Here is a 26,528-nt window from a genome sequence, read left to right on the forward strand (position 1 = left end):
TAGTGCTTTCCTAGTAAAGAAGGTACCATTATTAAAGTAAATATTAAATGATTTTAGGAATGACAAAGGAACTGTGTGCACCAGAAAAGCTCTTGTTTATAGCAGATGCATGTACAATACAAAAATCTATCTCAAATAAGAAATTATCATACTGTACTTTAATCAAGAAATTAAACTGGCAAAAAGGTACAGAGTACCAATCCAGAACAAAGAGTTCATCTGATGAGCAACTCTAAACACAAATACCAGGACACACAAACATTATATATTATGATTTTAAAAACTAGAGTGTATAGCAGCTGTTTTAAATGACTTTTTGTAGAAAAGAAGCCTGAATATGCTTCATAAATAAATGCAGAGGAAGCTCCAAATCTGAAGGCAAAATAAGGATGGGAAATTGAGGCAAGCATAGGAATTGTCTAACAGTTACACTGTAGTCTACCAAGGAGAAAATAAGTCATTATACTAAATGTTGCACACAGTGCAGAAAATGGTGGACGAACCCATCCTTCCTGAAAAGGGAAGAAATCGGTAACTGAAACAGGCAATGTCAATGCAGAGACACCAGAAAGGAGATACAAACTGCTCATCACAAATAAAGCCGAAGTGAACACAAAGTAACGTGGCCCAATTGACACAAACGATGGTATGCAGCGGCCAACAACCCAGTCTTTAGTCAAAGTCTATAGGTGTTTTGGGCTGAACTGCCTGGGCAACAATTAGTCAGCCAAGGGGCAGGACTTTGTATCAGCACCTCTGAAAGCCATGCTTCTAAACAAGGTGTGGGAAATGTGTCCCCACCGAGGACAGGCAGCAGTGTCACAGCCTGGCCAGAGAGGCTGCCCACAACCTACAGTGCACAGGACAGTCCCTGCTCAGGCAAAGGAATTGCCCAGTGCAAACTGATGGCAGTGCTGAGACTGAGAAACCCTACCCTGAAGCACAGCAGACTTCATACTTCCGTGGTCAAGTGCACTTGAAAAATGCTACAAACTGTGTATACCTTTCCAAGAGTCATAATGCACATATGTATTTCAACAGCTCTGAGAAGTCCTATAGAAAATAAAACTGCGTAACTGTTTAACCTGGCATATCTTAACACCAGCGTATCGCTGAATCTAACACTTTTTAACATCCAGCAAAGCCAATGTCCTAATAGCAGGAATGAATACTGATGATACAGACTGTGGGTCCCTGCACCAAGAGAACCACCTCCCAGGAAACTTGGGAATGGGAAAATAAAACTCCATTGCTGGGATGAAGTCCTAGTCAACACATCAATGGCAAACCCTGCTGAGGCCCAGCCTCACAAGCAGGGGCCTAAGGTGTCCTAGTGGCAACCTCTTCTCCCTAGACCAAGGCCAGATAGTGCTGATGGGAAAAGACTCGGGTTTAGCAAAGGGGTAGCTGCCAGTTTGGGAGGAAAATCCTACTAGGTACAATCTCAGCCACAGATAACCTTTCCTCAGCAGTAGCCTTACAAATTAAAGCATTATTTTTCTGAGCTTATCTGTATATATTTGCTTTAGCAATATTAAAGTGCTCCTTTCAGAATAATTGTCCTCACTGGGTGGCAGACAAAACCTTCTATGGAGGCACAAAAAAGCTGAGTCCACTTATGACTCAGGGTTCTCTAACGTTCTTGCTGGGAACAAGACAAGACAACATGTGCTGTACAGAAATGCAACTCAGAGAATGCAAAGTGGTGACTTCTATTGCAGTAGTATCTGGCGACTGGTTAGTCTTCAAAAAGTTGATGAGAAGGGTGTTAGCTTCTCTAACTTAAAAGAAAGAAAAACAGTAACACCTGCCAAGAGCATCTACTAAACATACAGAAAAAAACATAAGCTACTTGATACCACCATTATAAATTAGTGTAGCAAGAGAAAAGAACTCCCCCTTGCATTTCCTCCTCAGATCAGCTGTCATGTTTTTGCAAAGAAAAGCAATGAAATGATTAAAAAATAAAAAGGCTAAACAATCACATTACTCCTTATATTACCTGAAATCTGCTAACGTATTTGGGTGGTACTGCACCACTTATAAAAGATCCGAGCCCACACTCTCCCACTTTACCCATAGTCCCTTGTCCAACCCATTTTGTAGAGTAGAAAACTATAGCTCAGAAGTCAGGCACTCTGCACAAATGATATGTGTCAATGACACAGACCAATGTGCACCACAGAAGTCTGTACCCTGAAAAGGTTACTCTGAAAATTTATACTTCCTTTTTTGATTAGAATTAACATAAGGATATGCTTGTACAGTCACACTGAAACACAGAGAGGAGCTGTATGTCCATATCTGAATATGTGATACTCCACATACAGCACTACACATGGCACATACATAGATACAAGTAATATTTAACACAAAATTCAAAGCCAGCCTGAAAATGATTCTCAGATTCACAATAAACAATAAAATAGAAATTTAAATGTGTTTTACCTGATAGATAAAACCACTCATCCTAGGACTGGCAGACAACATTAGCAAAATATTGGGGAAGAGTAGAAGGTATCTTTCATTCTTTTCCTAATATAAAAAACAAACAAATCCAAATAACTTAAAAAAAAATCTACTTACACATGTGAGCACAAATACTTTATATCAGGCCCTATGAAACATTATACTACATTTCCTGTTTAGGTATTTCTACCAAATTTTATTAGGTAAAGTAAATGGAAACAAAAGTATGATACATTCTGTATTAAGTCTTAACATGTGATTAAGAGAGAGTTTTAACATTTAGGATGGATTGCTAAATTCTTCAAAATAAAAAGGTAAGAAAGTAAACTAAATGATTAAAAGACCTCGGGCTCACAAGTAGCCTGTGTAACATCCTTAAAAATATTTGGTTAAGGAGTTCAGCTCTGCCATTAACTATTTTCAGTTAATCTAAAATTTTCTTTCTGTGGTTTAGAGAAAAAGAACCTGTAAACTTTTAGCATGGGAAGGAGGAACAGGTGGAGTCTTCAAGTTAAAGGAAGGATAGGATAAAATGTTAAAATCAATTTTGGTCTTTTAATAATTCCCGGCATTTCCCTAAACCCCCTCAATATGTCAATTTGATGTTGTTTCATCCACCCCATAAACTTTACCTGGTTTACATGAAAGACTTAAAAACATTACTTATGTATTAAAAATCATTGGCTTCAAAGGAAGCAAAAAGTCAAAGAGACCACAACTCAAGTACAAAAGGAGACCTAGACATGCCAGGCAGTCCTTTTCACACGATGACACTCAAACCACTGCCCCCAAAAGTGAACTGAATGCTAGCAAGCAGTTTCCCCAAGCATATTCCTCAGAACGTTAGACCTATGCAAGGTACTTTGAAAAAAAAGCTTCTATACTTCAAAAATATTGAAAATGATTCACTATTAATATATTCTCCTCTGGAAAATCACAACATACAATGGGAACATTCAGAACAAAGGCTCCAAGGAGTTCTGTCATAAAGAATCTTTTCCACTTTATCTTTTCAGTTGTGATCAAGACAACACTGAATCAATTTTGGAATAGCACCCACCAACATTATATGGATCTAGTATCACAAAGAACACACTTTGGGCCGGGCGCGGTGGCTCACGCCTGTAATCCTAGCCCTCTGGGAGGCCGAGGCAGGTGGATCGCTGGAGGTTAGGAGTTCGAGACCAGCCTGAGCGAGACCCCGTCTCTACTAAAAATAGAAAGAAATTATCTGGCCAACTAAAAGTATATATAGAAAAAAATTAGCTGGGCATGGTGGCACATGCCTGTAGTCCCAGCTACTCGGGAGGCTGAGGCAGTAGGATCGCTTGAGCCCAGGAGTTTGAAGTTGCTGTGAGCTAGGCTGACGCCACGGCACTCACTCTAGCCCAGGCAACAAAGTGAGACTCTGTCTCAAAAAAAAAAAAAGAACACACTTTGGAGAGTTTCCATAAATTATTTTAAATAAAGTTAAAAAGAACATGATTAAGAAACAAACTGCTTCTGGAAAGATCTGGGTTTTCTGGATGTTGTAAATAAGAAAAGTCATGGTTTCTTATGGTAACCAAACTACAAGCCTTTTAAATAAATGGAGGGAGTGATATTTCAAAATTTTATAGGTGAGAAGGAAAATACATTGTGAGTATTAAGTTTCAGTTTTCTTATTCTAAGAGTTTCATGTTTGAAAATGGGCCATTAGCGTGTTTTGGTCATGGTAATTATATTTTTGCAAAGGTATAATAAAATTCAGAAAGTGGTACCTGCTTAGCAACCCAATGAATGTATACTAATGCGAATTGGGAAACAAACTGTTCAATTTTTACTGTGTGGGATATCACAAACATATGATTTGCTCTCTCACTTCAACCTAGCTCCCTTAAGCAAATGCCAACTAGTGTACATTAACAGAAAAGGACAATGACCCAAACCACAGAGAACAGCAGCTCCCTGAGAGCAGCAGCCTCAGCACCACAAGTTCACAAGACTCTGTGGCACAAATGTACAAAGAGAGCTCCTACAAGTCCTGCCTGGGCATTCTCTTTCAGCTCATGTGGGCTCTGGACTAAACTGATCTCGATGGATCTAAACTGGTCAACAAGCCCACACTCAGCTCTAAGCCTCTCTAATATGCTGTAGCCTCTTTCATGTTTGTCAAATTATGACCTAAGACAGAATTCCTATTAAATATTGTCATTGCTTGACATGCCTTTAAAGTCTTGTATTACGAGATCCTAAGCATGCATTGGATATGCATGTGGTGTGCATGTGGACTGCAGTACCTCGCTTCCCGCACACTGGATCAGGACCTGGGACATGTAAATGACGCTGCCCAAGGTTTTAATGTCATCTCCCTCCCAGCTCCGGATGGCTTCTGTCAAGATCTGCAGCTCAAGCTCTTTCCTTTTCCGGACTTCTTGACACTGGGCCTGAGAGACACAGAACAACACTGTTAAAGAGACACAAACTTCCAGAATCTTATGTTTTGGCCACAGTATCTTACTTCTTCTCAAGGTAATTACTGCTTTGTATCTTACTTCTTAAGACAGATAATCTGTTCAATGATTTCCTTAATTGTATGGAATTAAGAAAAACAACACACACAACTGCTCTGGAATACTAAACACTACTTCAGAAAAATATAGCAGATTTTGCCACTTTTAAGAAGAAGAAATGTAGACTGGATAAGGAAAATATTTTCAGTCTGGTTTTATTAGTGTCTGCCAATAGAACACTGAAAAGAGGAAAACAGGGCAAGGAGAACCTGTGCTACGAGTAAGGCATGCATTTCAAAAATGCAGTTGGTGAGACAGTACAACTGCAGATGAAATGGAACCACCAGTATTCTGTTTCACAGTATGTCACTGAAGACACTGTGTGTAGACGTTAAAAAAATGTTTTAAATAATTTTAAAGTAGTTCTAACATCAATTGTGTTGTGCCTTTTTAAAATTTAAATAATTGTTGTATCAATTTTCTGGTGTCCATTTACCAGCCATGGAAAGCCGACTATCTGTTTTTATTTCATCTGAGTAAACACTGAATTCACAAGTAAATTTTTTATCATCTAACTTTTTCAGGTGACAATTCTTCTATATTCATCTGCCATAACAATGTCTGAGGGGAAAAAAAACCCATAATATGTTTAATCACTTACTGAAAGATTTTTGAAGGCAGTCATAGATTTTTGAATATCTTGTCTATCGGTATGATAATCCTTTGAATAAAAGAAACACACTATTAGCTTTCATAATGAAGTTTTTCTTAAAAAGGCACTCTCCCTAGATCAGCTTAAAATTTTTCAAACACTTTTCAACCTTTAACAAGCCCTTTTTAAGAATCAGCATTAAAGTGTCATCTCTTATTCTTTAAGGGAATCACTGAGCCAACCGACTTAGGGGAAAATACTTTGGGACAGAATACCCAAAAGCAGGTGTGAGCAAACCAAGCTGTTAAGCCAATAAAGTTTTATCAGAACACTGCCACACGCACAGCTCACATGTGGTCTCTGGCTGCTCCTGTACTAGAACGGCAGAGCTGCACAGCTGTGAGAGTCCAGAGCCTGCCCTTCGTGGAAAAGGTCTGCCAACCCAAGCCAAGAAGTAACTTCAACTCAAATTTCTGCCAGGCCTGCAACCTATCAATTGAAAATAAGATAACTACAATCATTAATTAAATGATTCTTTTACTATTATTACTCTATAATTTATGCACTAATTGTTTGTAGCTAAATGTTCCTGACATGACAGCTCAATGATATCTGGAAATCAGCTTTTGTTTACAACTTTGGGAAACTTTTTAGTTGGCAACAGTGGGTGAGGGAATGGAGATGAAGGGCAGATGCTTTTCTGTAGAGATGGGAAAAGGGGAAAAATCTTAATATTCAACAAAATCATTCTGAAAGTCCACTATGCTAAAAACTCTTGGTGAACTCTCTTTCTTGGTTCTGGCTTCTAAAATAAACCATTAATAACCATTTCTATCACAGCCAAGTCTGACCATGCCACAAATCCCTGGACAGGAGCCCGAGCAGCAGAGTGACGAGGCAGTACCTCCATGTGTCTCTCGAGCTCCTTGAGCAGCGTGGGGTACTTGTCCAGGCGCATGAAGGGCTTGCTGAGGCCTGTGGTCAGCACGAGGATCCCGGGGCTGCTGGCACCTCTCGCCTCCATGAACTCTCCCAGCTCCTCACTGGGCAGCACGCAGCGCGGCGGCGAGAGAAAAGGCGCATGGTTAGCAATGAGAAGCAGGACGGCTTTCTGACCACCACGAGCAACAGCCAGGACCCGTGAAACCTGAGTGATGCATTTAACATTTGGAAGGCTATAGTTTTTACAACCAAACTGTGCTGGTTATCTTGAAACACCACAGGGAAGCCCCAAAGGGTCCTGTTACTCCTCTCATGTGAGCCACAGCAATTGTGCATGACAAAGAACGCCTGTGTCCCCGTGCACTTCCACTGACATAAAGGCCCTTCGGCCTGTCGACACCACGGGACATGTCCTAAGGTGAGCACACACTCTGGGAGCTAGAAGAAATCCTAATTACCTCAGAAAGAACGTCAAGCTGGTAACAACCAGCACCGAGCAGCTGTAGTAAAGAACACTGTGGACCCGCTGCACAAGTGAAAGCACCAGGCCCCAGGGCTCACTCATCCAGCCCACACCCCAAACCCTGAGCTTGACACACGCCGGCTACGACCCTGTCAGGGGTGCACAACCACCGCACGATAAAACAATGCCACTCATTCAAGGCTTCAGAATTGTCAACACGTGTTTACCTTTAATGCTCACAATATGTGAAGAAGAAAGGTATCCCTGTTTGCAGATGAGGAAACTGAGTGTATATCAAGAAATTAAGGAAAGTTAAAAACAAGCTTTAAATATTTTTCTGTTCTGTTTTCACCATCATCTTTATCTTAACTACACGTCACCTAACTTCTCCCATGGGCACCCCGAGTCGTCTATTTCCATGCACCATCTCTGCCTGAAGAACTCTGGAATGACACAGATGGCACAACTGGGCCACTATGGGGTCAGGCTCTGTCACCAACACATCTGTGACTGCTGATGGCCGCCTACAGGCCACACTTTCCATCGCTGTCGCAGAACAGGCCCAAGTCAGCATCCCTATGCTGTGTGCGCCCTCTAGATTCTAGATGTCAGACTGGGACAATGGGTGGGGAAGAGGCAGCACGAGCCCAGGGGGCTCACATCAGGTCTAGGAGACCAGGAGGAGCCCCAGTCACCGTATCAGGTCGAGGCACCAGCCCAGAGGGCCCATGTCACATCCGGGAGACTACAGGGGCCCCCAGTCACCGTATCAGGTCGAGGCACCAGCCCAGAGGGCCCATGTCACATCCGGGAGACTACAGGGGCCCCCAGTCACCGTATCAGGTCGAGACACCAGCCCAGAGGGCCCATGTCACATCCGGGAGACTACAGGGGCCCCCAGTCACCGTATCAGGTCGAGGCACCAGCCCAGAGGGCCCATGTCACATCCGGGAGACTACAGGGGCCCCCAGTCACCGTATCAGGTCGAGGCACCAGCCCAGAGGGCCCATGTCACATCCGGGAGACTACAGGGGCCCCCAGTTACCATGTCAGGTCAAGGCACCAGCCCAGAGGGCCCATGTCACATCCGGGAGACTACAGGGGCCCCCAGTCACCATGTCAGGTCGAGGCACCAGCCCACAGGGCCCACAATACATCCAGGAGGTTGAGGTACAGGTTTCTGGTCAGTAGAGCAGGATTCAAAAGCCACCCATGTCCCTTATCCCAGGCAACAACTGTTCCTACTCTAGAGGTTTTTACTTAAAAGGAAAAGATACTTATTCCTCGGTATTATATAAATGCCACCCTAAAACACATACGAAAATCTTAACAGAAAAAGTACAAAAGAAACCTGTCCTCACTCAAGTCTCATAAGACCCACAGGGACCCTCCACCGCCAGGCCTCCTGCCTTCCCTGCCACTGCCTGAACTTTGGGGACACCAGGCCCACCAAGTGTTCCTGGTGAAAATGTATACAATGTTTAGGCTAAACCAGAGGAAACTGTGAGTTCAAAAATGGTCAACACTGACAGTTTCACAGTTCAGCCTGAACAGGGCTTCCTGTGGGAGGTGTGAGAGGAGCACTGGGGTGGCGCCCACTCTGTCCTCGGGGAGTTCCCAGGAGGAGACCTTTTCCCTCAACCAGACCAACTAAGAAACAGAATGTTTCAGATATCAGTGTGGAAACTAACAACTTATGTTTCTTAAGCACTTCCACCTAAACACTTTCTATAAAAACTGTGGTGGTCTTGTTAAGCAAGGCGTCAGGGCATTACTGTGTTGCGTGAACCCAGTGATGATGTAGCTAGCAGCACCTCTGCCTACCAATCCACACCTGTCAGAAATCCACTTTTTAAACAAACATACACACGCATTTAAGAGATATTATCAAAACCAAGGAAAATTATAAAAAGGGGAAAAAGTTTTACATAATCCTATGTATTGAAAAATCAACACATATAATAAACATTTTCTCAATTCTACATATAAGGTTTCATAATTATTTTATTCCTGTAAGACAGCCCATCATGGTGATGCAATTTAAAAAAGTATCAGCACGGAAGCTGTGAGAGTACTTCTAGGTGTGTGTCTGTGGGGGTGTTTGTATCTGTGTGAAAGTGGGCAAATGCAACTCAACATCTTTGTGTCTGTGCTTTTTAAAAATTGTTTCTTGGGAAAATCAGAGGATTGAGAACACTAAACAAAGCACAGTGCCACCTCCAGGACCTTGCTGTGGACATGGTACTACTCACTCTGGAGACTGCACTGACATCAAAGCCACTGTGTACCCAGCCCGTGTCCACCATGATTTCCACACATGGAGACACCCTCTGCCTTCCTCAGCATCAACCTTCCCACTGGGAAAGGAGACCAGGACAGCAGGACCGCCAGAAGAGAGGACAGGGAGGAGCAGCAATGTGACCGCTTGCCGTGCTAGCACCCGAGTATATGCCCAACTCGTGCCCCCAACACCACTGCAGGTGGGGGGACGCACGCACCATTATCGGTGTGGTACGGATGACAACCCGGGTGAAGTGGGGCCCAGCCTGTGCAGACGGAGCGCCCGCCCTGTGACCATAGGCAATGCTGTGCCTCTCACCCACAGCGCCCCCCACTCACACGCTTACTCAGAAATGCTCTGCTCCTCACATTGCTCACTCTCCATCCCTAAAGCACGAGCAGAGCCAAATAAACGACTGAGACGGGAGAAACTAAGTTTTACCAACAATTCTCTAAGTTTTGAAAATTTATCAGGCACAGTCCCATAAAAAACTTGATGATACTGAACATTTATTTCAACTCCTTTAAATCTAATCCACGAAGGGCCTTTTCCATCAAGATAAGAACCAAGAAAAAGACTATTCAGGTCATTATTTATATTTCTGGGCTACATGTAAAATTTCCTAACTATAGTTATGGCAGAGAAACTGAGTGTATATCCAGAAATTAAGGAAAGTTAAAAACAAGTTTTGAATATTTTTCTGTTCTGCTTTCACCATCACCTTCATCTTGAGTACATGTCACCTAACTTCTTAAAGCAGGATACCCTCATCACTCCCCTTCCTCCCCAAAAAAATTCTAAAACAAAAAATGAAATTTTTGCGAACAAAAGTAACTTCTTTCAGTATTCAATAATGCCAGAATATATACACAGTTGAGAAGAAACAGAATTTTATGAATTTTTATAGATCATTGTTTTAGTTTCATTTTGTAGTTTAAAAAAAATTTTAGTGCCATAATAAAACAAAACAGCTAATTATAACTATCTCAACAAAACAATGACTCTTTCAGCTTCATTGCTCCCGACACTGGCAGCCCACACACAGCAAGGGCCCTCTGTGCTTACTCGGAGGCACTGAGGGCTGTGAAGGACACAAGGAAGGATCACCACAGAGCCAAGCGAAGAGCAACACACTGCTGCAAAAGAATCAGTTTTTACAGAACAAATTATGAAACCCACAGTTCATTTAAAATAGACAGCCATGGGCACACGACGTCTGCTATTACCATAATGCACAAGAAGCCATCAGCCACATGAAATCGTCTCAATTCATGGACTCACACTTTGGGAATGGGATGTGACTTGTGGCAGGCAGAGTGGGAGCTCTGGGCGTAGGGACTTCAGGAGGGTACACGAGCACGGCATCCCCGCAGCAACCCACTACCCCTGCACCCATCAGCTCTGGGGGAACTTCCCTCTCCGCAGGCTTGGACTCCCAGAACCCAATGCTACAGCAACTCCCTCAGGACTGCTGTAAGCCTGGCCTCAGTCTACCCACTCTGTCACCCAGCAGGCCACTTGGAGGACATGCAGACTCTCCCACCTCAAAACCTCATCTGTATTCTTTCCCCTGGTTCTTCTGAGAAAATGCTGCACCAACTTTTCAGACATGACACAGTCAGTCATTAAGGTAACAGCAGAGAAGATAAACATAACACATTTCTCTTGAAAGTTTTAACATTTAAGGAAACTCTTAACAGTCTTAGCTGCTTTTAATGTCATCTTTAGGACAGGTTCTCACTTCCACTGGGAAAGTACTGAGTTAGACTCTTCCCCCAAAATTGTCCACCCTGCCCTCTTTCTATCCTCCCAAGCTCGCCCTATGGTACCAACTCCCCCTCCCAAAAAGGGGGAGGGGAAGGTAAAAAAAGGGATTTTAAAAGTATACTCTAACATCCCACTTGATTTTTGTTTACCTCCCTCATCACTCCATCAATAATTCTTAAAGAATTTTCAGAGATACAAATTTAATATCTGCATTGTGCTTTTGTGGAAATTTCACGAAATTTATAAACTCCCAGGAGTAGATGGTATAGCACTAAGTGAAAATACGCTTGACGCTTTAAAGAAGAAACACTGCCAGCGTAGCCCACACTCCCAGAAGGGTGATGAGGAGAAAGACCAAGCGGGAGGCTCTGGGGGAGGGTTTCTCTGGGTTTTCTGCTCTGTGACTGCTGAGTGTTCTAACCTCGCTTCTTCTCATCATCCTGTTGCTGCTGCTTCTTTTCGGGACTGGAGATGCTCTAACACAAATGGGAAGTTCAAAAAAATTTAATCCTTTAATATTTGAGCACATCCAGGAGACAGTAAATTCCAAGGGACATTTCATTTTTTTTAACAATATAAGGCAACAAAACAATGAGCATTTATCGAGCATTTATCATGTTCACTTGGATCTGACTCGTTATGCGTGTTTTGTTTAATGCTTATGATAACCCTTGGGGTAAGTTCTTTCAGGAAGGGGAGCTGAAGCCCAGTGACATGAAGACACCTGCCCAAGGTCCCACAGCTCAGGGGCAGCCTCAGGGCCCAAAGCCGAGTCTGCTTTGTCACCACTTCTGACACACTGCAAAGACATCCACACAATGCCATCCATACTGGAGCCTCCTCAACTGCATTCTCAACGGGGGAGCAATGCCTGCTTACCAAAAAGGGTGGGTTTTTCTTTAGTTTTAAATTGAAATGTTTAGTTAACAGTAAGCCAAAGTTAAATATTTAACTTAGAAGCACAACGGCATTTATTGTGATGCTACTAAAACGCTATTTTTCCCATTTATGGTTTTGAAAATCTTTGAACTACTGATTTTGAAAGAAATGATGAAATTTTTTCTAAAACATTAAGAAAAGTATTGTCTCTTCTTTAGAAGCAGAAACTAAGTCTGAGCTCTAGCCGTCTGCACTGTCACCTGGCACAGCCAGTCCTCAACCCCAACATTTGGTAACTAAGACAGCCAAGCAATCTCTCCTTCCAACTCATAGGAAACAAACGTTGCCTTGTCTTATAAAACTAGCAAAAAATCTGTACATTCTGTGTCACTTGTTTTAATTTTGTTTCAGGTAGAAAAGCTAAATGGTCTCCAATTTAATATTTTGCCTGTAAAAACCTTGTCCTCATTTGAAATGGCACACTTTCTCTTGTAGCCTATCTAATTCAGTCTCAAGTACTTCCAGTTTTATGAATAGAGAGCAACAGGATTCCAGTAGTCTTGATTAAACTTGTGGCTACATCCCAGAACACTTGCCAGCTCCTTCAACTCACTTTCCAAAGAGTTCCAGGCTGAAGGGGAAACTTCAAAAAAGATCCTTTTCCTTTTGTAAGAACTAACCAGTATTTCAAAGACTTCTTATCAGTATTTCTCAAGGACTAATTTTGAGGAATAATTAAAATTACCCTCATTTAATAATCAAGTGAATATTCACATTATATGATTTCATGTGATATTTGAAGGACACAGAGCTGCCCCCCTTCCCTTCTGTTCAGAAGTCTATGTGGACCAACCTGTGCTCCGTGAGGACATTCACTGCAGATGGGTGATTGGCACAATACGCGAGGTACAGGGTTTTCATCTGTGGCATCAGGTTTAAAAAGCAGCCTCCAACCCTCTGCTGAGCTTCAGGCAACCTGGAGACACAACAGCACAAAGGAACACAGTCATCAGTTTTACAGACAGCAGGAAAACTGCTAAGTGACAGACACGCAATACTCTAGGTAGGAAAGACCTCCCTTTGTACCCCATCTGTGAGAACAAGATGCACAAATCCCAGAGTACATCTGTTTCTACATGAACCTAGCAGGGAGAAAAAAACTCCTGGAAAGAAGTGCTGCTATAAAGTTCTCCTGGCAGTGTCCACACTGCCTGGACCTGCGTGCAGCACAGAGGAAAAAACCCAGAAGTCCAAGTTCTTTGGACAGTGAGAAAAACAGATATCATGGAGTCTTAAATTGTGCATAAAATAAGGAAAATTATCAAATGTGGTTACATGGTTTGTAAGGTTTTCTACCGAAGTAGCACCAAGACTGATATAAAAAAGAATGCCAAAGCCGCCTTTCGCTCCAGGTTAAAGACTGAAGACAGAGCACACCTACCAGGTGCCTTCCCTTCCAAATCCACGCCACCATGACAACCAACAGGACTGTTCAAAAAGCATAAACTCATAAGAACAAAAAGAACACAGAAAGAGAGACTGGAACCAAAACTGGAAACAGAAGAGTAGATGGGGAATGGGCAGGCCCTCCCCGGAGGCCTCAGGAGTCAGGGCCTGGGGCAGTCAGCCCATGTGGGAGAGTCTGGTGACATGGGAGCATGCCCACCTGAGGGTTTCTGGGGTGAGGAGACCAGCAATAACCAGAAGCAGGGCCCCCCGAGATCCCTGACCCACCTTCCCTACACACCTCTGCCCACCAGATTCCCAGAATGGTAACGGGAAGGTCTATATGTACCTACAGCATCATACCAGAGAAAAAGTGACAAAAAAATGTTAACCCCAGGGGTTCCTCAACAACAGTCAACCAGTCTCAAGCTACGGCCAGCACTTCTAAAGTGCTTTTAGTATGCCAATCTTAATTGTAAGAAGGCACAAAAGGATCAACAACAACAAAATCTAATAGGAATGACAGAAACGAAAGAAGGAGCAAGAAGGGGAAAGGGAGATATGACAGTTACTATTCGGGGTACACAAAATTATCTGAAAGAATTACAATTAATTGTAAGTGAAATAACAGAAGATGCTACATTCTTGAAGAAAAAGATGCCATTAAGGTAAGACATTCACAATAAAATTTAAAGAGCCTTAGGAAATTAAAAAATGACAGCAGAATTGAAAAAGTCAATAGGAAGTTTAGAAAGTCAAGTTCTGAAAATACCCCAGATTAATGGGAAAGACAGAGAAAACTCTAAGACCAGGGCAAGCCATTCCACATCAGGATAAAAATTCCTAATACAGAAAACCAAAAAGATAAACAGAAGTAAACCAAAGAAATTATCACACAAGCAGAAAGAATGAGAGACATGAGCATCAAGGGGACAGAGCTCACAAGTGTCAGCACGGGGTGGAAAGAGGCCACATATGACCGTGCTGAAGTTCAGAAACAAGGACACAGTAAGCAGTGAGTGCGAAGCACCTGTTGCACATGAGGAGCAGAGACTTAGAACAGAGTGGGACTCCTTGACAACCCACAGCTGAGAAGCCAGTGAAGTGGCCCCTAGAACAGCAGGGGAAATCTCTTCCTATAACCCTGTCTCCATCTGGGTCAGAAGTGAGCGCCAGCAAGGATTAACTGCCTGCCATGCTGTCTTTCCTCAGGAAGTTCCTGGAGGATGTGCTGGACCAAAACGTGGGAGTTATGCAAAAAAAGAGGAAGATAATGCCATCCAACATCCTGGCCTGAGATCCAGGCCCTGCAACTGCTGCTCCCTCCAATAAGCACTCTGTCTTAGTCTCCACCTGCTGCTGTAACAAAACATCTTATACTAGGTAATTTATAAACTACAGAGATTTACTGCTCACAATTCTGGAAGCTCAAGGTCAAGGCACAAGCAAATTCTGTGCCTATGAGAGCCAGGTCTCTGCTTCCAAGTTGGCACCTGGCTGCATGCCCACAGGGTAGAAGGGATGTGAAGCTCCCTCAGACCTCTCAGGGGGCGCTAATCCCATTTATGAGTGCCCCACTCTCATGACCTAATCACCACCTTCAAGGCCCTGCCTTTTACTACCATTCAATTGGCAATTAAGTCTTAGCATATGAACTTGGGGGAAAACATTCAGACTACAGCATACCTGGCTCCTGTTGTGCCACTGGCCTAGCAGGCCTTTCAGTGCTGAGCCCTCCACGCTGCAGGCGGTGCCTCAGGTCACGCCTGCCCTACTTCTACCTCCAGCAAGTCTCTGGGGTGTTTCCTCTGAATTCCACACCCCCAGCAGTGAGGAGACTCACACTGTGAATTTCTGGTCCTTAATTAGCGTTGCTTTCTATCCTGAGGCTGCTAAGTATTGGCTGGACAAAGTCAAAGCTGGAGAATCACTGAGTTACAAATATTAGGGAAAATCTCACGTTCAAAACACCAAGCACTCAAGACTCCTGGCAACTTGGTCTTCTCCTTGTTTTTCAACAATTGTTATTCATTCCTTATTGTTCATCAAGGCTCTAAGAGGCTGTTCCTCTTCTAATCTAAGAAAATCTCCTGAGCAGTTTACCAGTATGTGCTACAATAATGACTGTGGGAGGCCCAGGCACAAGGAAGCAAGACAACGCACATTCCCTTTATCCTGTCCTCCTCCAAACAATCATTCCCAGCACATTCGGTCTTCCTTTCTACGTTCCCTTCTATGCTAGTTTTAAAAAAACATGGGCTTCAGGCAAGATGTGAAAATAAATCTCTGCTTCTAAAATGTAGATGTAAAATGTAGTTAATGTAAATAATGCACATAATAAAAACGCAAAGTGTAGATAAAAATATCCCACCCATGATTGGAGCAAAGGTTCAGAAGGCTGATCTATGTAAGAACCTCTGTAGACAGAGCACCTGACTGATACTAAGTGCTCTCCAATTACCAATCCTTTCCCTCTGCTGTACTAAAGAAGGTGGACACCCACCTTCCCTATTTAAAACTCTCCCTCTCTCCACCTCTCTGTGCCTGTGTCTAAGCAGGACGTCCCTACCCAGAGTGGTGAGAATAGCTCCCCAAAGAGCAAGGGACTGGCTGCTATGGCGAGGCCATGCCCAAACGCCAGCAGCTGATGCAGGTAACTGCTATGAACAGATCCACACCCAGATGAGAATCTGTCCTACCTGCTTTTCAACCATTCTTCTTTGTCCTCCAATTCAGTAGCTACTAGCCACGTGGGACTGTTTCTATTAAAGTTCATTAGAACTAAATGATCATTTTCTCAGCTGTATTAACCTCCTTTCAAGTGCTCAATAGCCCTGTGTTGCTAGTGGCTACTGCATCAGGACAGCACACACACAGCATTTCCATCAACACAAAAACTTCTACTGAGCAGTGCTGGTGTACCTCATCCAAGTCACGTTTCTAAACTCTGGCATGTTATGCATTTCTTATTATGCTGTTTTACTGTTTAGTTCATTTATACTTAACTGACGTAAGCCAACATTTGTACTACTAACATTTATTTCCAAGTGAGAACTGCTAAGTGGGGTTGTCATAGCTTCAGGGATTAGCCAGAGTTCTATCTGCAGAATAAACAGTCACTGACTCAACAAATTAATTTCAACTACCATATTTATTCAGCACCATAACAAGGCACTGGAAACAAATTTAAAAAGAAATACTCTCTATCCTAAAAGTGAAGTCAACTGAATAGAAGACAAAATATGTCACCACAATTACATGAGTTGAGAGCCTGCAGAGGAGCACAGAGCCCCTCACTCTGTCAGCCAAGGAGGCCCGGCAACCAAGCACAAGTACACGTCACTGAAAGACTAACAAGTACCTTCTCTTTTCTTTAAGGATCCAGGCACTTAAGATACATCCATCTGGAGAATATTACCCGCTGACATCTCAGCAGGTGATGTTCACACTCAGAGACACAGTGAAATATATAATACTAGGAAGAGTCTGAGTTCTAGAATGAGAGAGAACCCTGAGTGCCTAGCAGAGGGATTGAAGGTAACTGGGTAATGACGGGATGCCACAGTTGTATCAACAAGAAGAGAATGCTGCCAGAGATGTGGCACAGGAAAATTACTAGGTATGCTCTACCTAAAATGGGTTAAGTTATAATGGTTGCATAAACATTGCTCAGTGCTGGGCCATGTACTATGTTAGGATTTCACTTCCCACCTGGTTCAATGCCACAGCTCTGACCCGTTAAATGGAGAATGTACCTAAAATCCAGATCAATAGGTTTTCCTGTGTGATATTTCCACCTGATGACAATTAAGTCATATGTTAGCATGGCTTATAAATGAACAATGACTTCATTGTACAAGCTTTTCCTGGTCCTTTCTCCCCATTGAGCCTGAGTGCTAGATTTTATTACCTCTCTCAGTCCCAAAACATTACTCCAAAAATTTGCTAACACTGCCACCACCAAACAACTTCACAGTTTACACAGCCCTTCCAAGCACTAACTCACTGGACGGCACCAGCAGAGGAGGCTCAGAAAGGTCAGGTGAGTCCTAAGACTTCAGTGCAGTTAACATGCACCATCCAGAAAACTGAAGTCACAGGACAAAACCACCAAACCCACAGGGATCACTGCAGAGGTGACTTAAGAATTAAAAGAGAGGATTTTCATGTTGGCTCTCTCTTGTGCTTCCAGAGGTGGTTTTTCAGAGTGTGATAATGTGCAGGGAGGGCCCCACGGGGGGCCAAAAGTTGAGGCTGCCAAAAGAGGCGAGCATCACACCAGCAGCTCCCATCCGCAGCACAGCCAGGGCCGAGACCTGATAACAGGTATGGTGTCAGGATGAGTCAACTAACAGTCTGATCACAGCCACAATCACACATCAACAACACAGGTAAAGAGTGCGTGCAAGGGGTCTTTCTCCACTCGCAGAGTGAAAATGACTGGGTCCCAGCAAAAACATTTGAGAAACCAGAAAACTGCTAAACAATTTTCCCCATAACACATTTATTCCTATGATGTTGCTAACAACACAGAGGGAAAGGTTCCCAGTTGTAATAAATACCAATTTCAGACGGAGACTGAGATCTACATGAAGACACAACCACGTACTAGGCAAACCTCAGTGTACATCCCCTCCTCAACAGCAGGAGGACTCCAGGACTCTTCCCTGACCCCTCTTCCGATCTGGCTCATTCCCTGGGCTGACACTTAGGTCCTGATCACCAGTGCCTCCAGGACCCCACTGCACATGCCACTGCTCCACCACCACTTCCTAGATGTCTTAGACAACCCCCCCCACCAACAGCCCAGGGCTGAGGACCAGCATCTGACGCTGCATCCATGTCCAGACTCTGTGGCCATGCCCTCCACTGGCTCCACAAGGCTGAACCCCATGAACTTGAATCATTTTCAACAAATGGGCACAGTAAACCCCAAACCACCCCAAATTAACAAGTACTATTCCTTGTGGCTTAACAAAGATGAACCACGCAGAACCAGAAGTATGTTCTATGTAAAAGCCAGTCTGACTCCAAAGTTAAATATCTCTAGATCATAGCACCCATACTTGAACTATGTGGACGTTTCAAAAAGCTTTCAAACAAAATAAACTATATCCTCTAGTTTCAAATCTGTATTCTGATAATAACCTAAAACAAATACTACTGTTATTATGAAAATGTTACAGTAATGGTCCAAATAGTTTGCAAAAATGCATTTACTTAAGATAAGCTCTATAATTAATCTTTTAACAAAATCAACGTAATGTTTACTTAACTAATGTAACAATTACATTAAACACTTTTAAATATTCTCTTCAGTAAACTGAAGTCCTATCCTTCAGGAAGCAACAACAGGAACTCAGTCTACTGATGTCTGTAATACACTGAAAAGGAGTTTAGCACTAAAATAAAATCCACACATACAGGCAGACAAAACGCAAGAAGAGCAGAGAAGGCTGTGGTGAGAACCGACACGCTCCCTGTGCCTGAAAGAGCGTGGAGGATTTCCATAACAGGACAGCAGAAGTGGACCCAGACGGGGGGAACAGCTTGGAGAGCTGTGGGGAACTTACTCCCAGCCCCACCAGGGAGCTGGGGTACAGTGCAGGGGTGGGGGAGACTCAGGGGCCAGCACCCGCCTGTGGAGGGACATCAGAAGATCACAACTTTGGAACTGGACTTCTAAATTAGCTTCTAAAAAAATTTATTTCTGAGGTAAGATACACATATGTAATTTAGGATCTTTACCATTTTTAAGTGTACAGTTCAGTGGTAGTAAGTACACTTACATTCTTTTCTTTTTTTCCCTCCATTCCCCCACCCGCCCTCTGGTAACCACATTCTACTCTCTGTCTTCATGAGACCCATTTTTCTAGCTCCCATCTAAATTGGCTTTTTTCAAGAAGTAAAAATTCTCATGATTTTAACAGGTCTTGGTCAAACGTCTCAGAGACCAGTTGGTGAAACAGTGCTGTGAACAAACAAACGAAGAAAGAGGTGCCGCCCAAAGTCTGTGAGTTGAACTGTTTCAGAAAGAGGCCCTGCTGATGGAAAAGCCGGACAGGCCCAGCAAGAAAGACACCTAGGAGAAGAGCTCACCGTGCACCCAGGGTTTTAGAAAGCATACACAGGTGGGGGCGATGAGGGCTACGAGTTGGAGCAGGGGAAGGGAGGGATGCCAGTGGGTTCCTGTTGCCTCCACTGAAGGTCTCTCCAGAGACAGGCACGATAATGTTGGAAAACAAGCCAAGTGATCGAGACCTGATACAGAGAGGCCGATTTCCGTGACACTTCAGACCTGGGATGGTGGAGATTGCGTCACATATAGTGAAAGGGGAGAAGGTCTCAGGAGGGGACCTGGAGGGTGGCCAGCAAGGATGTGCCAGAGGTAGCCAGACAGGACAAGGAAGTGAGGTGGCTAAAAATGTACAAGTGCCCACACTGCAATCACTCTACCTCCCAAACTACTACTTATGAACCTTCAAGCTTCCTTCATCATCCAAAACATTTCCTTCCTGAACATTTAGTCCATTTCTCTTATTCTCTTTCACCTTCCAAGTGAAACTCTCCTGCCTTTTTTTAGTTTATGATATAGCTACAGCCTCCTGCCAAGTAATTGATTACTGTTTGATAAGAGTAAGGTTAAAAATACATTTCGTTGTTTTCTACCATTCCAAATATAGGCAGACAGTCTTAGCTAGCTGGTGGTTAAAAATAAGCTGTCTCCCCTCCACTTGTTTTAGAAAAAACAAAACATTCACATTAAAAAATAAGATCTAGAATGATGTGTAGACCATTTGTTACATTCATTAAATCTGCAGTCCCAGCCAGGCGCAGTGGCTCACGCCTATAATCCTAGCACTCTGGGAGGCCAAGGCAGGTGGATAGTTTGAGGTCAGGAGTTTGAGACCAACCTGAGCAAGAGCAAGACCCTGTCTCTACTAAAAAATTAGAAAGAAATTATCTGGACAACTAAAAATATATAGAAAAATTTAGTCAGGCATGATGGCACCTGCCTGTAGTCTCAGCTACTCAGGAGGCTGAGGCAGGAGGATTGCTTGAGCCCAGGAGTTTGAGGTTGTTGTAAGCTAGGCTGACGCCACGGCACTCTAGCCCAGGCAACAGAGTGAGACTCTGTCTTAAAAAAAAAAAATCTGCAGTGCCCAACCCCCAGGCCACAGACTGGCACCAGTCTGAAGCCTGTTTAGGGACCAGGCCGCAGAGCTCTGCCATCCCCTCCCTCCCGAACCCCCATTCCAGTCCATGGAAAAATTGTCTTCCATGAAACTTAGGAACGGTGGGGCTGCACAGCAGGAGGTGGGTAGCGGGTGAGCCAGCAAAGTTTCATCTGTATTTACAGCTGCTCCCCATCTACTGCGTCACTGTCTGGGCTCTGTCTCTCCCCGCCCTTCCATGGGAAAATTGTCTTCCATGAAACTGGTCCTTGGTGCCAAAAAGGTTGGGGACCACTGCATTAAATCATTCTCTACTTCCAACCTGATTCCATAGCTAGCCAGCTGTCAAACATCTCCAAGAACAAAGAGAAAAGAACTAAAAAGAAAGCATGGTATTCTCACCTTCCACAGAAAACTTTCTCCCAGATAACCAGTGACAAAATGTCCTGAAGCCTGAGGGCAGATGGTAAAACAAAGACTGAGGACTGGGAGGGTGAGAAAGGAGTGCCCCATCTAAAGGAAAACAGATGCTCTTTTCAAGAATATCAAGTGATTTCATTCACAAACTGGGGCAAACCCAGCAAAGGAATGTGAGGTGAGCTTTGGGCAAAGCTGTCCAACTCTAGAACTGAACCCTTAACCCTCCACTCCTCTGGCCGCCACTCCCAGCTCCCCTCCCAGCCTGGCCTGCGACCCCAGGCAGCCCCTGCCCTCAGACACCTTCACTCTAAGGCCAAAGCCTCCTCCTAACCTTGCATGCATGTGTTAGTGACACCAAAATCCTCCTAATCAACTTGACTCAAATCACCAGAATAGAAGCTGAAAATCATAAATACAGCAGTTCCAACAGTTTTACAAGACATAGCTCAAACAACAAATATGCTGAGAAATTAAGTCTCTAGAGAAGGAAATTTTTTCTCTAATCTACTATTTTCAACATCTATTTATTGAAAATCCACAACATATTAGAATTATATAACTAAATGACTGGAGACATAAAGAATAAGACACGGTCTTGCCCTGTAACCTAACAGCACCCATGAACCAGCACCATCATGGAGCAACCGTTGCTACAAAAAGGGTATGTCCCCTATAGTTCCATGGGTGGTGGCTCTGTGGCTACACGTCCAGACAGCCAGAGTATGCTCTATTCCATGGGAGAACCATCATAGGCTCAAGTGAAACTTCAAGATGAAAAGGTGCCCCATATATCACACTGTGACATAAAGCAAAAGCAAGGAAGTTGTGCTATGAGACATTTTTAATCACAACTGGGTTGTGAGAGGCTGTTATTGGTCCTGAATGTCACCAAAGCCAACAGGAGCCAAAGCAGCATGAAGCACATCTGGAGGGGGAAAAGGAAGAGGAGGAGGAGGAGGAGCAGAAGCAGGAGGAAGAGCAAGTGGAAGGGGTGGGGCAGGTGGTGTTGGCCTGGAAAGGGAGGAAGGGAGGGAGTAGGAGTGAGAAAGGAAGAGAGGGAGGAGAAGGGGGCAGGGAGAGAGGAAAAGAGAAGAGAAAGAAAGGGGCAGGGAAAGCGGGGCAGGGAGGGAAGGAGGGAGGGGGAGAACAGAAGAGAGGGAGGGTGGGAAGGAAGGACCCAGAATGGACTAGTGAAGGGAGTCACAGCTACCCCAAGCAACTGTTGCATACATGAAAAATTAGGTGTGTAAGTCCTGGCATAGCGCTGGCCCTGGGGGGGGGTACAGTGATCCAGGTGCCCCAGCTGCTTTAAGAGCTGCCCACCTGAGAGAGGGATACAGCAAATCCTGGCGCCCACTGTCTACCAGCTTATACTCTGGCATCTACACTTAACAAAGAGCCAGAGAGTTATTGGGTATCAGAAGAGTACTGAGTCATTATCAAAACAAATAAATAAAAATAAAATTTGGTACAATAACAAGGATATTCCAAAAGAGAACTTCTTAGGTTCTATTTTTAACAGAATTTAACCTGCTTTTTATCATAAAATACAAGCAAATCCCCAAGTTACCAAATGGGTTTTATTTGAAAAACTTGTTTTGAAGATAGTGTTAGATTCTCGGAATTCATTTTCCCATAGAAGCAATTTTATAAGCCACAGTTCCACATTTCCAGACCAGTCCAAAGACTCTTTAAGCCATAATGTAAAGTATCTACGCAGATTATAGGGAATCATGTATTACAGGGAATTCTCCATCACTTAAAATAATATTTTAAAGGAAAACTGCATTCAAAGGCTATCCTAAGAACACGCCCCGTCTCAACCCCCTACAGCTGCCCTATCTGGAAGTGAGGCAGGGCTTGTTCTCAACAGGAGAAGGCAGCCTGGGAGAGGGAGGGGCCAGGCTCCCCAGTGGGCCCCACTAGGCCATGGAGGTGAGCAGAGAGCAGGTGAGAAGCAGAGCAGAGCCCACTGGTGAGCGCTGCTGTCCAGAGGAGTAAAACTATAACCCTGACACTCTCCCTGAGGAGGAGGAACTCTCAGAATCAGTTACTCTTTCACACTACATCGAATGGAGACAACCTGGCTCCAACTGTGACTCTACCAGTTACTACTAGCTTCATGACTCTGGCAAGTTACTCAACCTCTTGGTGTCTTGACTTTCTTACCTTTAAAAATCTACCTTACAGGGTCATTGAAAAGACAAAATTAGTTAATACATATAAAGAACTGAGAACAGGGCCAGAAACATATTAATAATTTAATAGGCTGGGCGAGGTGGCTCACGCCTGTAATCCTAGCATTCTGGGAAGATGAGGTGGGAGGATCACTTGAGCTCAGGAGTTTGACACCAGCCTGAGCAAGAGTGAGACCCGTCTCTACCAAAAACAGAAAGATTAGCTGGGTGTCATGGTGTGTGCCTGTAGTCCCAGCTACTCGAGAGGTTGAGGCAGGAGGATCATTTGAGCCTAAGAGGTTGTAGTGAGCTACGACAATGCTGCTGCACTCCAGCCAGGGCAACAGAGCAAGACTGTCTCAAAAAAAAAAAAAAAAAAAAAAAAGGAAATCAGTAAGTGGTAGGTCTACATAAGGAAGTTCACCTTATATAATTATTTATAAGACTCACAAAAGAAAATGTGTCTGCAAATGAAGTAATAGCTAAAATAGTACACACATAAGATAGACAAGAGCTGCCAGTAAAATGGTATTTGAGAAACTCTCCTAACGAACTATGGAATTCTTCTATAGTGCTCTCTTCTGGGGCCCTTTTTTTACACATCTGCAAATCACTTCATTTCCAATAATGGTAATGCCCTCAGTACTGGGCATCTCTGGGGGAAGGGCCACTGCCTGTACCATCCACCCCTGCCTCTGCTGAGGCTGAACCGTGACCTCACTGCCCAAAGCAAGCAGGCAGGCTCTCGATCCCAGCCCCAATTATACCCCTGTTTCCCTATAAACCACAGTTTAGAAGAGAATGACAATGAAGTTTCAGTTTGTCCTATTCTTCAGTTTTTGGATATTTTGAGTCTGTAACTATTCTACAAGCAGAAAGAAATATGAATACCATTTTAACCAGTGCTCCATACCAACTGCCATCTAGGCCTTTCCCTGACACTGAGCCAGAACCCACTAGAGTGCTTCCTGGAATCTCACAAGGGCCCCAGGAAGCTCCCGCCACTTCAGAAGAACCAGTTGCAGTGGCAACCAGAGAAAGAGATCTCTTTTTAGGACAAAAGAATGCTTGGAAAAAGTCGTATAAACTACAGAAGAGATCTAGGTGTGGAGTAATTCTTAGGGAAAAACAAACCCACAGACACAGGAGGAAGATGAATGAACACATGAGTAAGTGAACGTGAGAGCAGCGGACCCACTCCCAGTGCTGGTGAGAGCTGTGGAGAGGAGACAGAGACTCCAGGCTGCAGTGGCTTCCCTAAGGCACTAACTAGAAAACCTAATGCAAACAAAAAAATGAAGTCACTATTACTTTCACCTTCACAAAATCACTACAAATGATTATTAGTCAGAGGCTTTTAAGGCAAAAGACATTTATTAAACATGGAAAGAAAGAATCCCAATAAGATTAAACATCCTCCTCTCTGGTCTCTCTGCATCCCTGTGCCTTCCACCACCCAACCCAGCCTATTCTGCACAGAGCAGACAGTTCACTTTACATGGGAGCACCGATTATGACTGTGGTCTCAAACTCCCAGGCCACAGACTAGTGGCCTGTTAGCAACCGGGCCGCACAGCAAGAGGTGAGTGGTGGGCCAGTGAGCGAGCCAAGCTTCATCTGTACTTACAGCTGCTCCCTATGGCTCACATCACCACATAAGGTCCACCTCCTATCAGAGCAGCAGTGGCATTAGATTCTCATAGGAGCTCAAAACCCGCTGTGAACTGCATGTTCAAGGGATCTAGGTTGCATGCTTCTCAAGAGAATCTAATGCCTGATGATCTGAGGTGGAGTGGAGGTGGTAATGCTAGCACTGGGGAGTAGCTGCAAATACAGATTATCACTAACAGAGGTTTGACTGCACAATAAACATAATGTGCTTGAATCATCCCGAAACCACTCCCCAACCACCCAGTCCATGGAAAAATTGTCTTCTATGAAACTAGTCCCTGCTGCCAAAAAGGTTGGGATGTATGGATTATGCCACCGCCAAGCTTAAAATTCATCCCCAGTGGCTTCCAACCACTCTTACAGAAGGTCCCAGGACAGGGCTGGCCTGCCCTCTGGGTGCAGACTGCTCCCTGCTCCCTGCTCACAGGGCCCAGCCACAGCAGACGCCCAGCTGGGGCCCTCCTGAGGGAGCACATTAAACATGTTGGGTCTTTGTCCCTGGTTCCTGGCACAGAGCTCCTAAAACCCTTTAAACTTCATGAGTGAAAAATATGCTTACAGTAAATGAACAAATACATAATTTTAGCAGAAAAGCAGAAAGTATAACGAAGAAATAGAAAGTCTAAAATTGAAAAAAAAAAACAATTTCTCAAACTAAAAAATCATTGCATGGGAACAACAGAGGAAAGAGGCAGGCAGGGAACTTGAAGACAAAGCAACAAATATCATTCAATCTGAAGAAAAGGAAGGAGAAATAGAATGAAAAAAAAAAAAAAGAACAGAGCTCCAGGGATAGTGCGACATCATCAAAAGGTCTAAGTACATGTAACTGGAGCCCCAGAAGAAGAGCAGAAAGAATAGAACAGAAAAATATTTGAAGAAATAATGACCAAAAATTTTCTGAATTTGGTAAAAGACACAAATTTATAGGTTCAAGAAGTCAGAAAACCACACTCAGGATAATCACTGTCAAAATGCTAAAAACCAAAACTCAAGGCAAAATCTAGAAAGCAGTCAGGTGAACAGCTATGGAAACCGTGCCAATCAGAACATAACGAAGGCCATCGCTAGACTGACTGCTGGACCCAGCAAAGGCCAGACAGTGAGCAAAATTCTTCAAGTGCTGAAGCCAATTCACCCAAAATTCAGTATCCAGCAAAAAAAACAAAAAGAAAGAAAGAAAAAAAAAAAGTCAGGAAAGAGGGCAAGATAAGACATTTTCAGATAAACAAAATCTGAGAGAATTTATCAACACACCTGAATTATTTTTAAAAATCTAAAAAGAGTTCCTCAGCCTGAAGGAAAAGGACGCCAGATAGAAACTTGAGTTTTCAGGAAGGAAGAAAGGCACTGTACGTGGTAACCATAGAGAAAATGTAAATGTGGGCTGCACACGGGAGAAGGAGACTTCCCAACACAGAAAGCCGGGCAGTGGTGGAGAGGTTCCGGCTGGGTCAGAGTCCCAAGGGAGAGAAAGCACGGCTTACCTGAGGGTCAGCAGACCATCTATAAAAAGCCAAGTAGTAAATTATTCTGGGTGTGTGAGCCAGACAGGTTTCTATCACAACTACCATGCTGCTGCTCCTGCTGCAGTGTGAACACAGCCGTCAACAGCACACAGACGATGGCACATCCCAGGAAAACTATTTACACAAACAGCCCACAAGAGGGATGTGATCCATAGGCCATAGTTT

The 26,528-nt window shown here is 43.7% G+C and overlaps 1 protein-coding gene across 5 annotated transcripts in view; it reads right to left on the bottom strand.

The window, feature by feature from the left end:
- The window catches only part of ARHGEF7 (Rho guanine nucleotide exchange factor 7), a 163,133-nt gene that overhangs the window by 26,029 nt on the left and 110,576 nt on the right, over nt 1-26,528 (bottom strand). For all 5 annotated transcript variants that reach the window (XM_045567471.1, XM_045567476.1, XM_045567474.1 and 2 more), the window contains 5 exons: nt 12,799-12,921; nt 6,518-6,656; nt 5,623-5,682; nt 4,749-4,895; nt 2,449-2,535 (listed from right to left, as the gene is read on the bottom strand). In XM_045567471.1, coding sequence (XP_045423427.1) covers nt 2,449-2,535; nt 4,749-4,895; nt 5,623-5,682; nt 6,518-6,656; nt 12,799-12,921 — 556 coding nt within the window. The remainder of the gene's footprint in view (nt 1-2,448; nt 2,536-4,748; nt 4,896-5,622; nt 5,683-6,517; nt 6,657-12,798; nt 12,922-26,528) is intronic.

Source organism: Lemur catta, chromosome 13, assembly GCF_020740605.2.
Source record: "Lemur catta isolate mLemCat1 chromosome 13, mLemCat1.pri, whole genome shotgun sequence".
Classification (NCBI taxonomy): domain Eukaryota; kingdom Metazoa; phylum Chordata; class Mammalia; order Primates; family Lemuridae; genus Lemur; species Lemur catta.